At 38.6% G+C, this 14646-nt stretch overlaps 2 protein-coding genes across 2 annotated transcripts in view; both read left to right on the top strand.

Moving 5' to 3' along the window:
* Positions 1–4369, top strand: part of LOC138737313 (collagen alpha-1(XXIII) chain-like) — a 132243-nt gene extending 127874 nt beyond the window's left edge. The window contains exons 3-4 of the mRNA XM_069888065.1: positions 3966–4010; positions 4311–4369. Of these exons, the coding sequence (XP_069744166.1) occupies positions 3966–4010; positions 4311–4369 (104 nt within the window). The remainder of the gene's footprint in view (positions 1–3965; positions 4011–4310) is intronic.
* A 4107-nt stretch (positions 4370–8476) lies between these two features.
* col13a1 (collagen, type XIII, alpha 1) overlaps positions 8477–14646 on the top strand; it is a 137718-nt gene continuing 131548 nt past the window's right edge. The window contains exons 1-3 of the mRNA XM_069885600.1: positions 8477–8480; positions 8834–8860; positions 9490–9525. Coding sequence (XP_069741701.1) covers positions 9505–9525 — 21 coding nt within the window. The 5' untranslated portion in view covers positions 8477–8480; positions 8834–8860; positions 9490–9504. The remainder of the gene's footprint in view (positions 8481–8833; positions 8861–9489; positions 9526–14646) is intronic.

A 14646-nucleotide genomic window follows, 5' to 3' on the forward strand; every position in this document is an offset into this window, starting at 1 on the left:
TATCAGGGAACAGTTTTATTTTGTTCCATCAATCAAGACTCAGGGTAGCCAAGAGCAAAAAGTGGCCACAAATGCTAAAGTGCTAAAACAGCGGAAAATACCAGATAGTCAGTGGGCTAAGCAACATTTGTGATTGGGAGACAGTTCATATTCTAGGTTGATGACCCTTCATCATAACTTTTAACAAATGTGATTTTCTTAGAACTCCAGGTGTAAGATGTTTAAAGAGTTGTATCTGAAACTTTGTTATTTCCATGTAGTTTAGCAGTGGAAAATGAAAGATCAAAGTAATCAGTGAATAAAGGAAGGATGGGAGTGTGTGCAAGCCTCTGATATTCTGTATATAGATGTTTAATATTATTGACTGGAAGCCTTTGATATTTTGTAGGAGGTTGATTTAAGTATAATGATTTCGACATATGTTTGGGATCAAATATTTCTGGATGAGTTTGATTGTTTTGAATATTTGTGGTTGAGGGTGACAGAGAATTTTCTGTATGTTGTCAGTGTTTGGATTTTCTTTGTGTGCGTGTCCATTTCTGTCTTTGATTCTCATGTTTCTAAGTAAATTTTTAAGTTTCTGATTGTGATCAGTGGTCTGACAGATGATATCCCCCCCCCATTACCCCCCCCCCCCTCCCGACTACCTCCAACTAGATCAAGTGAAGAAGAACTGGAAGCTAGTGGAAAACAAGATGTGCAAGCTGACCAATCCAATGCCATCTACTTAGTTTTCACACCCATTCTCGCCCTCCCCCTGCCAACCAATTTAGTATTTAGCTGTTGTATTTTTTTTTATTCATTCCAAGGATGTGGGCCTCACAGGCTGAGCCAATATTTAATAAACTTTCCCAAAACACCATTGAGAAGGTGATGATGAACTGCCTTCCAGAACCATTGCAGTCATGGAAGTGTGGCTATATCCACAAAGCTGGGAGTTCCAGTATTTTGACCCAATGACTATGAAGTAATGGCAATGTATTTCCAAGTCAGGATGATGTGTGGCTTTGAGGGTAAATTCCAGAAGGTGGCTTTCCCGTCCTTTTTCCGCCCATGTCCTTCTTTCAGGTAGAGGTTGTGAGTTTGGAAGCTGCTGTCTAAGGAACCTTGGTCAGTTGCTGCAGTGCATCTCATGGATAGTACAAACTGCAACCACTATACGTTGGCAGTGGATTGAGTTGTGAAAGGGGTGCCTATCAACTGGACTGCTAAGTCCTGTATGGTTTCAAGCCTCTTAAGTGTTGTTGAAGTTGCACTCATGCAGGAAAATGGAGAGTGCTCCACAACACCCCTGACTTAAAAATAATGACAGACTTTGGGGTAAGTTACACATTGCAGGATTCCGAAACTCTGGCCTGCTCTTGTAACCACATTGCTGACTACTTCGGTTTAGTTTCTGGTTAATCGTAACCCCAAGATAGTGATGATAATGCAATTGATTGTCAAAGGGGTGATGGCTGGATCTTTTTCTTCTTGGATATCCTCATTACCTGTATGACATTAATTTTTTTTTAGACATTCAGCACAGTCACAGGTCTTTCCAGCCCATGAGCCCAATTGCACCAAATTGACCTTCGCCCACAGTGTGTTTCGAAGGGTGGGAGGAAACCAGATCACCCAGAGGAAACCTATATAGACACGGGTAGAATGTACAAATTCCTTACAGACAACGATGGATCTGAACCCCTGCTGCTGGTGCTATAACTGCTTAATGTTATTGGCCCAGATGTAGATATTGTCCAAGTCTTGCTGTGTTTTGTTGTGGACTGTATCATTACCTAAACATCGTGCAATCATCAACAAATGTAACAACTTGTGATAGATCAACTGAAGATGGTTGAGCTTTGGAAACTCCCCTGAGGATCTCCCACAGAAATGTACTATGGCTGAGATGATTGATCTTTGTTCTAGTTATGATTCCAACCAGGAGAGGTTTTCTTTATGAAGCCTTGATGTCAAGATTGGATACTTTCACTTCACCTCTGGAGTTTAGCTCTTTTGTCCATGTTTGACCAAGGCTGTAATAAGCTTGGTGTCTTTGGCGGAACCCAAACTGAGCTTCTGTGAGCAGGTTGTTGTGAAGCGCATGCTTCTTGATAGCTCCTGCAATTATTGTGGCAGTAATTGGTCAATGATGTATCTGTACAGGAACAGTTTGACCAATGATAAGTGAAAGTTGGTTCCTTTTGTAGAGGAACAATGACCCTGTAAAAGAATCTTGTTTGTTCTATGTTATTCAGATGCCCTACCCACTGAAGAACTAATATTAAGGAGCAATAAAGTTATATAAGTCATTAGATCTGCATTGTTGGCATAGCACTGCACTAGATTTTCTTTGCTGTCACCTTGCATTAAACTGATCAGACACAGTGTAATACCTGATGAGGATGATCACGTGCCCAGAGGGAACCCACCCAAATGACACTTGGGTGAATGCTGAACCATCCAAGAACCAAAACATAATGTTTCCGAGCTATTGAGTAGAAAATTATTCTACCCTGGTAGAAAAATATCCAATTGGAAGCACACTTAGACCTAAATACCTAAATGAAAAAAGATGAATTATCTCTCATGATATTAGCTCACTATTTGATTTTCCGGCTATATAAATTCAGGGGACCATTCATGTATAATTCAGACATTGTTTAGCACCAACTTTTTCCATAATAGTAATATTTCTGTTCCTCAAGATCATGTTATTTTCAGTTTGACAGTCCATTTAATTATGATGGACTTCCTTGAAACGTGTTCTGAAAATACTTTTACCACCCATTTCAGTCTTCTGAAACTGTCTCTCCTTCATTAGAAATAGGGTAGATCAGTATATTGATTGTTAAATTCCAATCATAAGGCTGGGCTGAAACATATCCTGCAAACTATGAATGAACTGTTCATTATGTAGGCATGATATGGTTCATTGAGCATGTGATTTATATTGAGACCATGACTAGAAATGACCACATTAAAATTGTTCGCATTCAGCTCAGTGGAAGCTTTTATTAATCATACTACTTCATGCTTTGATCTGTGATTTTATTTTATATGAATAATAGAAATCTATAGAATAAATAAATATTCCTATTTAAGCACCTTAAATTTAGTAATGCTCAAGTTTGACTTTGAGTGGTATCCATAATGAGATCCATGTATGGGCAAAGTGTCACTCCAAGATTCAGGATCTGAAATAGCCTTCAATATCGTCAAGGATTTTTGTAGCACTTTATTGTGTGCATGCAGTTTATTTCAGAGGATAGTCTATTCATTAAGTTAATATATTAAAATATTAATGGGGTGTTTTTTTCTTTTTCTTGTCATTTGTATTTCAATATATAATTGTACTGTTTAATTTTTGTATTATTGCAACCTTCAACAAAAATATCTTAACATTTAAAATAAGTGCTAGTACTTAGTTCCATAGGTACTGCTTTCAAGTAAAAGGCTGAAAGATATTTTCTTTACTGTTTTTATGGCTTTGGGAAATGACTTTTTACTAATAACATGCATGTGGGTTTTAAAAGTTGAAGGAAGTTTGCGAATGTTGACTCCTTGTTTCTGCTTCAATGATTTTTTGGAATGTAGATCATGAAATATTAACTGGCTGAAATTATACCCGCATCTTACGGGGCCATCCAATCAATAATCCAGGGAAGCACAAGGTCATCAAACACAATGATTTGTTGTATTTGGAAATATGAAAGACAGTAATATTCATAATACAATCTTGCTGTTACAAGTTAAAAGACATTTTGAGATGCTTCAGAATTATAGCCCTCTATTCCAAATAATGAACAAGAAGGGCTTTAAAGGTGTTAGATTACTAATTAAAATTCAATTACTGTAATTTTTACTCCACTTTCCATGTTTATAGTCATCTAAAGTAGGTTGTGTTACAGGTATACACAGAAAAATCCATTCATGGACCTCATTTGTTATCAATTATATTAATGTTCTTGGTTTCTCTCCAGGGCCACCAGGAGAAAAAGGAAGGCACGGTAGAAGAGGTGTTGCAGGTAGGTTCCACAGTAGTATTCCCTCACAATGAACGATGCAGTGCTCTCAGTCCATCATTTGTAGAAAATTCCAGGATGGAATTGGCTCATTACTTATTAACCTTCAATTTTTACCAGTTTTTATGTTGCAAGTCAGGCAATAAGCTGTCTTCTTCCAAAATTTGCTTCCATTGAAGTCAATGGAACCAACAGCAATACTCTACTGCCTGCTTAGTGCTCGCAAGCAAAGAAGAATTTCTCTTCTTCTGGTGTCTCTACAATGACCTTGTAAAAGATTCTTGTTTGTTCTATGTTATTCAGATGCCCTACCCACTGAAGAACTAGTATTAAGGAGCAATAAAGTTAATGGGAATGGATGAGTATTAATACATTACTAATTGAAGATTCAGACTACCAATGTGCATACTTTGAAAAATTGTATTTGATATAGAATAAGGATTATAAAGTTATTAATTGTGCTGTTCTTTCCTATGAGTTAAATAAGTTATTATCAGAATTGTTTCTATTGATGTTATCAGTTGCACTCAATGAAACTACCAAAGTGTGATTTATTTTTTTTCCAATTGTGAATTTGTGCAAGTTCTGCATAATTTAGTCAGCTTGATCACAAGGAACAGAAGTAGACTGTTTGGCCCATCACAAATCCACCCTGAGCTAAACTATACACATCTAGTTCCAAGTTCTGGCCTTTTCCCCATATCCCTTGATACCTTGACTAATTAGATACCTATCAATCTTCTTCTTGAACTACCCCAACAATCCAGCATCCGCAGCTGTATGTGGCAATGAATTTCACAAATTCATGATCTAGTCATTATACTAGAGTTCTGAATCCATAGATATCCAATCACTTTCTCAAACTATCTTCTCCTTGAGTAAACCAGTCAGCAGTCTACAATAAAAAGGATCTATCTGACACATGACTATGCCGCATACACAAGAACATTGTAAATTCATACTTCAGAACCGTAGAGATGGGGGCTTGGTCTTTTGTCTGTGGGGGTGGGGGTGGGGTGAAAGGCTGAATCAATACTCTATTCTCAAATTAGCCCTTTTTTGGATACAAATCAACATGCAAACAGTGACCCAGTGGAGGTAAGTGCAGCAGAAATCCAGTCATTCCTGTACTTTTTCAATATAATTGGTAAATGATGGCAAACATATTAAAATGCTTCAATGGATTTTAGTTAAGCTCTTGAAGATTATATTTCATGCATTAATGGAAAACAACCAAATAAGTTATTGAAGTCTTTAAGAATAAATATCACTTCATTTCTTTACAAAAAAAATCGGCATTGTATTCGTTCTTACCTTTCTGCCTTGATACTCTTTCCAAAAGTATTTCATTTGGGGAAAATAGGAGCTGATAGGAAGGAATGTTTCCAATTTGTTCCCAGTCTGGCTCAGTTCTATAAAATGCTGAGGATGAAGATGTTGAAACCAACTCTCTCTGAAGGCAGCCAAGTCCTGGGTCTGCAGGTTTTACTTTGGGTGATGGGCTGCACAGAGAAATGCTCACTTTGGGAATGTTTCTCAGCTATATTTATTCAACTGAATGATTTTTTTTAACTCACTAGACTGAAATGTTCATTTCTTTGCTGTATGTTCAGGGACTCACAGCTGGTTTCCGTGCTTTCTCTTCCATTTCTGATCTCTATAGACTGGATAAAGATTGGGGAACATAAATATAAAGAAAGGACATGTTAAGGCTCCTTTATATTTCAAAGTAATATATTAATAATTTAGTGACAGCAGAGATAATAGTATGTTTTTTTGCAAAGCTCAAGATCGCTGGAGATGCATCACTTGCACGTACACCTCCCCCCTCGTCACAATTTGGAGCCCCAAACACCCCTTCCAAGTGAAGCCACATTTCACTTGTGAATCTGCAGGGTCATCTATTGCATCCGGTGCCCCCATTGTGGTCTCTTCTATATTGGACAGACTGCACACAGACTGGGAGATCACTTTGTTAACCAGCTTGATCAGCCACAATACCGTGAATATCCCAGTGGCCACCCATTTCATTTCCTCATCCTATTCCCTTTCTGACATGTCCATGGTTTCATCCACTGCCAGACTGAAACCACCTGCAACACCTCAAATTTAGTCTGGGCACCCTCTATCTAGATGGCATTAACACCTACTTCTCCTGTTTCTGTTAAACCACCCCACCTTTTTTCTTCCTGTCCCCTTTCCGCTAGCTCATTGTTTCTCTCTCTCTCTCTCTCTCTCTCTCTTTCTCTCTTCCTCCCTTTGTCCCTTCCTCTGTCTCTTTTCACAGAGCCAAAATCAATTCTCACCTCTCCTCTTATCATTTCCAATTAACATCTTTTGCTAGTCTGAACTCCTCACTCTGCTATTCTTTAATCTTTATTTTGACACCTTCCTGTACTTTGCTTATATGTTGATGAAGGGCTCAAACCTGAAATGCTGGTAATATATCCATGTCCTATGGATGCTGCAAGACCTGCCGAGTTCCTCCAACATTTCTGTGTTTTTACTACAATCACAGCATCTGCAGACTTTCATGTTTCACTACATGAAATATGTTGTCAAGAAAGATCTGCATGCAAGAGGTTTCCAATTCAGATTCAGTTTTCGGATTTATTGTCAGAGTACAGACATGACATCACATAGAACCCTGAGATTCTTTTTCTTGCAGGTGAGGCAGAATTACCACTTACTACAGTGCAAAAAATTGACTAAATATAGACATGTAAACAAATAAAGAAATGTAAACAAACTGACCATGCAACACAGAGTAAAAAAATCAATAAAGTGCAAAAGTAAGTGATTTTGTTATTGAGGAGTCTGATGGTGGAGGGGTAGCAGTTGATCCTGAACCTGGTGGTGTGGGCCTTGTGGCAAATAAAGATGAACTGGTGGTGCTAGTAGTACAGATTATGCTGCTTTCCATGATCATCCTACAAATGATCAGAGCATGAATACAGATGAACATTTAAGGGTCAGAGGGATTTTTTTTAATAATATGAGAAAATGAAATACTAACACTGCATATTTCCCTTCTCAAAATTATGTGAGATCCTGAAAGAAATTAGTCTGAGCCAGATGCTTGGATCTCTACAAAATTATATTCATATTGGGCACTTTTGGGGTTAATGAGCCATTCTCACTGGAGAGATAGGAAGGGCGGATGTGTCAAGTGTCCACAGTTGATTGGACATCAGGCTGGAGCATTTGCAGAAGTTTGTGAGAAGGACATGAGTTTTCTATAAAATTGAGATCAATTTCATCCAAACACTCTGTTCTTTCCTCTTCATTCAAAATGTGATCTCCCCTGTATTTGGTGTACCAAATTGCATCCTCATTGCTTTCAAGGAATCTTCATTCTCATTTACTTCGAGGGAGGATCATTTCAACCTGATCTGCGTGTTTCACAGACACTGCCACCCGCTGGGCAGATAGCAGCAATGGCACATGCGCCCTGACCCATGGGAAAGTCATTGAGTCGTACCACGTCTGGCCACCATGTCCCTGCTAACCTTTTTTGACCCTCAACTCTTTCACCTGGATGTGGTTCAGTGCTGATACAGTGAGGTCAAATAGAGAATGGGGAGCAGTGATGAAGAAAATGACTGGGATGCTGGAATGCAGGGAGAGTAATAGTAATCTCCCCACCATTCAAGGACAAGCAGCCCCTGGGTTTAATAGCAGCAGTTAGAAGTGCACAGGCAATGCAATTGGTGCCAATGGTTTACATAAATAAATATTTAAATTTGATAGACAAAGATAATATAAGGGGGACCTTTCAAGTCACATATTGTTCAAAGCGGCATGGTTGACGCAATACAGCACCAGCTATCAAGACCGGACCCAAATTTAAATCCCACGCTATCTGTATCTGTAAAGAGTCTGCACGTTCTCCCCGTGTCTATGTGGGATTCCTCCAGGAGCTCCGGTTTACTCCCACCGTTCAAAAAGCATACTGGGGGTGGAGGTTAATGGGGTGTAAATTGGACACCGTGGACCCGTGGGCCGAAATGTCCTGTTACTGTGCTCAATGTCTAAATTAGATTTTTTTTAAAATTATAATTATTTTCAGCTTGATGTATTTGGTGAACTTTAGTCACTCAAGTTGAAAGCCACAATTTTTTACTCCAATTCAAATATTGAGTGATTATTAAACAGATAAGACATTATGTTCAAGTGAATTGTGACAGAAAGTACTTGTTTTAATTTTGCTGATAGGTAGAACTTTAACAGGGGATGATGTAAACACTTAAAAAGAAACTGAAAATTAATTTTCATGTCCAATTGTATATAAAAGAAATAGATACCAATGAATTTTGATCATAAACATCCATCAAAAATGTAATGCGCCTTTATTCACAGATTGTTACTGGATCAGAGAATTAAATGGATGATGAAATTTGAATTAATTCTATGCTGAATACCACAGAAGAATAACCTGTGTGTCCCTCTTTTCTTGTGTTCACAGGACCTGCTGTAAGTACACGAAAAGCTAGCAGTGCCCAAGAGAACAGGTTGGGTCAAAACCTTGTGGTGTCTGTGTCTGAGCTTCTGTATAGTGCACTGGATTTTGTAGATATTAACATGTTTCTGTTAAATCTTTGCAATATTGTCATAAATGTTGCCTTTGTTACTGCAGAATTTTTATTTGTTGTTACTCCTTTAACCAGTGGGATGGAAACTCTATCCTTTGCACCAGTGCACTTTTAAATTTCACACTTTTTATAGGTTAAAAATTAATAAGGTCAGCTTTATCCCTTTGGCATGTTATGCTATTTTATATAATATGTTCATTTCTCTCCTTTTTCTGCTGATTTTGTCCTTTTCAGGGAGCTCCAGGAAGAGATGGCTTTCCGGTAATTAGCCTTAAACTGCACCCCTCTCCTGTCTGATCCAAACTCCATGTTTGCACTTGCTTTAACAGTCCTTGTCTATCCCATGCTATACTCTGAAGCTTGCCTTTTGCTCATTTCTGTCCACTATTCCACTCCCAGTTAATCCTGTTAATTAATTCAAAGCAAAAAGAATAAAAGACTATTTCAGATTAATCATTTCATTTCAGAATGGATTGGTTTCTCAGATATGAAAAATCCATATCATCTTCATGAACTGTTTTGCAAACACTGCTCTCCTGAAATATTATCTTGGCTCTTGCTACATATGTGGACAGAGTCATTTTTAACTGATGGTTTAGTGTTAGCATACAATCGTCTTATTACTAGCTTTCTCTTGTGATATGGGTTCTTTCCTAAAGGTTTAACTCTTGGCCTAGCAGTCTGGTAGTTTGGTGTGTAAAGCACTAAATAGTAGCATCTAATGGGAACCTTCATGCTTTTGTGATCGAGCATTACATTCTAAAACGCTTGCTCTGATTTCGGGGCACACGTCTATGCTGGATGTTGTCATGTGTGGCTGAGCAGCTTTTTGGGTGAAATTGCAAAAAAAAACTCTTTCTTTTCAGTTCTGACTGTACATTGATTATTAGGGAAACAAAGGATCCATGGGCCTGCCAGGGAGAAGGGTAAGTTTGCTTATTGCATCTAATTTTAGCCATGTGGTTGCATAGAACTGATGCTTATCTTGCACTAAAGGCACAATGAATGATCATTTCAACTGTTTGTAAATGAAATGTCAAAAAAAATTATTTAATGCTGCAATATCCTTCCCCTTGCCTCTCCTTTTACCACTCTCCACCTTTCCTGGGCACTGGAAATGTATTGTAATATTTTACATTTTGACTAGCATAAACTTGAGCATGACTGCAACAAAAAAGACTCCATTTTTGGAAGTGTCTTGCTCTCCCAGGGGAGCCTTAGCATAAACATTTGTAAAAGGTCAGAACAACATCTGGTTTATCAAGATAGAAGACTTTTGTTGAAGTGACATTTTACAGGACATTTAATTCTATTTCAATTTCAGATCCCAGGATAATGCAGCCTTAAACTATTTATTTGGCAGTGCCACACTTAACTGCACCTTCCTCGAGAGCATTTTGCACTTTGCTTTAGCTCCATTTTACATCTTGCTAATGGAGCATTTGAGCCAATGCTGTGAATTGCAGTGTACATACATTTTAAGATGAATGTAACATTGACTGGATTAAGTTCTTTGTTGGATCAGGTTTTTGCTGAGTTTATGAGATATTCTTGCTGTGATGCCTTGGAGTTCTGATGCATTTTATTTTAAAATATGCTATTTCTTCCTGCTTTTAAAGCAATGGGCTATTTGGTGAACATTTCTTCCCCATTAAGAAACTATTTAAATGCATCAACAACAAAACTGGAGACACACAATATTATGAGCCTCATTTACCAGGAACTTTGTTAATACAGTCATGCACCACATAACGTCCATTCGGGCAACGTCTGACCGTATGAACATCAATGGTCCCATAAAATTATAATAGAGTTCAGAAATTCCAATTGGAAAAAGGGACATAGCAGTCGTAACTGGATGTAGCGAACACAATATGTATATCTCATGCTGAAATACAGTACTGTATGTGTACAATATTTTGGCTATTTAGTCAATACAGATACTCTACAGTATCCCATATAGATTTGCTGTATATAATATGGTGTTGCCACAATGTCCAAATCGCATAATGTCCTATTTCACATAACGTATCATGGACGTTAAGCGACTTATGACTGTATACAGAATATAAAAAGCACAATATGATTTACACTATTCATTTTTAAACTCATATGTAGGTGACAATTTTTTACGTCAGTCATAACTCAGAACCTATCACAGAAAAGTCACGAAAATAAACAGAATCACTGTTCATACTTTCTAATACTGAACAGCCTCTTAAAGCATTGGCTCGCAGATGTGGAAATGCTTTGGACTAACCTGCTTCTAGTCTGTATTTTAATATGGTTTAAAATGTAAGTAAAAATGCTAAAGAATATCGAAGTTCCTAAAGCACATTTATGACCCAGTATTGCCATTTAATAGAAATAACCAAATTCACTCCAACTCCTTTTAAAAGATACAATCTCAACTGTGTGTGGGCTGAAGGACTGTTAATTGTTATTGCTGATGGTTATTTCTCCAGCTCTTAAAAATGGGGAAATTCCAGGGGGAATCAACTAAGTCTTTAAGGTAAGGCAGCCACCACTGGATCCCAGCGTATGGACAAACATTGTTCCAGGCATTCTTGCAAGAGATCAAACAACTTTGTATTCAGTACTTTTTTTGGAAAAATGCATTTGAAAGTTCTTAAGTTTTTCAGGCTTTGGGCCACTTTCTCGGTACAAGGATGTGCTCACAGCTGAGCTTCCTGTAATTATCAACACTTAGTCAGTTTTGTTTTTCTGTGTAATTAATTCCATAACTGCACTCAGTTTATTGTGAAAGGATCCTACCTCCAACAGACAGAAACAAATAAGACAGTGTTTATATTACCTCAGTAATAAAGCATGTTATCATGCAATACTTTAGAAAACATGACTAACAAAAATGAACAGCCTGTTGAAGAATAACTGCCCATCCAGACTTTCAAGTCAAAAAGCAAAGCTGTAATCAGAAGTGTGACATTTTTGAGATCAAATTTCCTTCACACATGAAATTTTGGGCCTTGTCAGTAATTTCATTCACCCAGTGAATGAATTTTAAAAAAAGGGGATTCAGATAGTTTGAAGGTAAACTCGCCATGTGTGTTGCTGGAATTGTATAGCTCTTGCTAGGTGGTGCACAAATGTTGGGCATTTATTTCAAGAGATATTAAAGGAGATAAATGGCCCTTTAGTAGGCAATTTTGCATGACCATTCATAATGGATTTTAATTTCTTATACTTAGGTTAGGGAGGCAATCATATAGTTGAGTAACCAAGATGTTACATATTGCTTGGGACTCTCTGGCATTTGTTAGGGGGAAACTGTGGGCACTGAAACCTGTGGGAGATAACCAGGCCTTTTACCTAATCTCATTTCTAAGACCTGTCTCACAGGGCAATTCGAACTCTTTGCCCATATTATTTACTGGAAACCACAAGAATCCTTCAGCTTCTTTTTAAGCTCAGTAGAACAAATGAGATGGGTTAGTTTATTGCATGAATCTAGCATTGTCCAAATTGATAATGCTGATTTTCGAGCACTCGCCAATTTATAATGTGATAAATGTGCTTTATAAGAGCATGACTAGAATCAAATTTCTTTTGCATTGGGTTGTATTCTTTGGCCGTGTCTTTATTTATCATCGGCAGGAAAGTACAAAGTTGTGAGCAATTTTGAATTTAACAGATTATGAGAAGTTTTCACAAATTCTATAGTCAGAGCAGAAAAAGAAAGGTTTGGATTTTCATGTGCCCACTGCAACAGCCTGGAGCACCTTTAATGTGGTAGGCATTTCACATCAATCCACAGTAAGAGATTTTAGACCCCAAACTGATCACTCCGTTACGCAGTATGCAGAATAATAATGGAGGTCAGTAGCATTTTGGGTTCATTAAAGTTTAAAAAATAGTCAGAGACAGTGGAGTGGAAAATTACTCCACTGAGGATAAATAAATCCCATAACACCTAAGGTCATTAAGAATAAAGGAAACCATTTGATCCATTCAGACAGAGCTTATAGGCAACTGCTATCTCTTAAACATCAGTTTCAATAACTTTTAACATAATTAAATGTCCCAAAACACTTCACAGGGACGCTATCAGACAGACTTCACATTAAGAAAGTTTAGGACAGGTAACATAGAATGCTACAGCACAGAAACAGGCTATTCAGCCCTTCTAGTCTGTGCTGACCGTCATTCCTCTAGTCCCAGTGACGTATTTCCATTCCACAACCCTCCTGACCTCTCCCATCAATGTATTTATTCATTTTATTCTTAAAAATTAAGAGTGAGTCCGCATTCACCACATCAGATGGCAGCTCATTCCACACTCCCACCACTTTCTGAGTGAAGGACTTTCCCCTAATGTTCCCCTTTCAGCTTAAAACTATAACCTCTTGTATTTATCTCCCCTAATCTAAGTGGAAAAAGCCTACTCGCATCCACTCTGTCTATACCTCTCATAATCTTGTAAATCTCTATCAAATCTCCCCTCATTCTTATTTGCTCCAAGGAATAAACCTGTTTAATCTTTCCCTGTAACTCAACTCCTGAAGACCCGGCATCATACTAGTAAATCTTCTCTGCACTCATTCAATCTTATTGATATCCTTCTGGTAGTTAGGTGACCAGAACTGCACCCAATATTCCAAATTTGGCCTCACCAATGTCTTAAACAACGTTAACATAACATCCCAACTCCTATACTCAATACTTTGATTTATAAAGGCAAAGATGCCAAAAACTTTCTTTACAACCCTATCCACATGCGACACCATCTTCAGGGAATTATGTTTCTGTATTCCTAGATCTCTTTGCTCCTCTGCACTTCTCAGTGGCCCACCATTTGCTGTGCCCTTCCAAAATGTAACACCTCACATTTGTCTGCATTAAACTCCATCTGCCATTTTTTGGCCCATTCTCGCATTTGGTTCAGATCCCTCTACAAGCTTTGAAAATCTTCCTCGTTGTCCACAACACCTCCTATCTTTGTGTCATCAGCAAATGTGCTTATCCAGTTTACCACATTAACATCCAGATCATTGATATAGACAATAAACAACAATGGTCCAAACACAGATCCATGAGCAACACCACTAGTCACATGCCTCCAGTCTGAGAACCAACCATCCACTACCACTCTCATTTTCTACCACACAGACAATTTTGAATCCAGTTTACAACTTCTCCATGGACATCTACAATGCAAGTTTTAAGATTTTTTTTTCATCTTTCTCATAACATAAAAGGAGGGTATTCAGCCTATTGAGCCCTGTGCTGGCTCTTAGAGCAACCATAACCATCCCATCCCCACACTTGTATTTGTGCAGTCTATGTGTGTTGGGCTAGAGCAGGGGTGTCAAACTCAAATTCACGGAGGGCCAAAATTAAAAACTTGGACTAAGTCGAGGGCCAAACTAAATATTTATTGAAAATTTTCAACAACATCTGCATGTTTTCTCTTCTTTCAACATATGTAATGTTAAACTTTAGGATATAACTTTAGGAGGATAATGTTACAGGTCAGGAGTAGGTAGCTCAAGTTCACCCTTTGCTTGACCTGAGGGAAACATATTTGGTCCCTGTGGAGATGTAGTCAGCATTCACAGGCTGTGTCCATTTTGGCCTGCATCAGGACTCAGCATTTCCTGCTCACTCCTCAGGCTCTAGGCCTCTATTCACCCTCGACCCATCATCCCTCTACCTAACCAGTCCTTTACCCAACCTCTACTCACCCCTCACTCCACTTGCTCTGCCTCTATCCACCCCATCCTATACACGCCCCTCTACTGCCTCTCCCCTCAACCTGTTCCTCCCTCTACCCGTCTCTCACCCTCTAATCACCTCTCCCCTACTCGCCCTGCCCCTCCCCTTTTACCTCTTCCCTATCCACCCCTCCTTCTACTCATCTCTCCCACTAACTGCCCCTCGCACCACCATAACTTACCCTGCCCATTACTCCTCACCTACACCCTCTGCCTACCCCTGCTTACCCACCCACTCAGGCCCAGCGCGCTGCCGATCAGCCTTTGCGGACAGCCACCATCTCTCTCTTCACGTGCAGGGCCGAACTAGCCGTC

The sequence above is a fragment of the Narcine bancroftii genome, chromosome 6 (assembly GCF_036971445.1).
Source record: "Narcine bancroftii isolate sNarBan1 chromosome 6, sNarBan1.hap1, whole genome shotgun sequence".
Classification (NCBI taxonomy): domain Eukaryota; kingdom Metazoa; phylum Chordata; class Chondrichthyes; order Torpediniformes; family Narcinidae; genus Narcine; species Narcine bancroftii.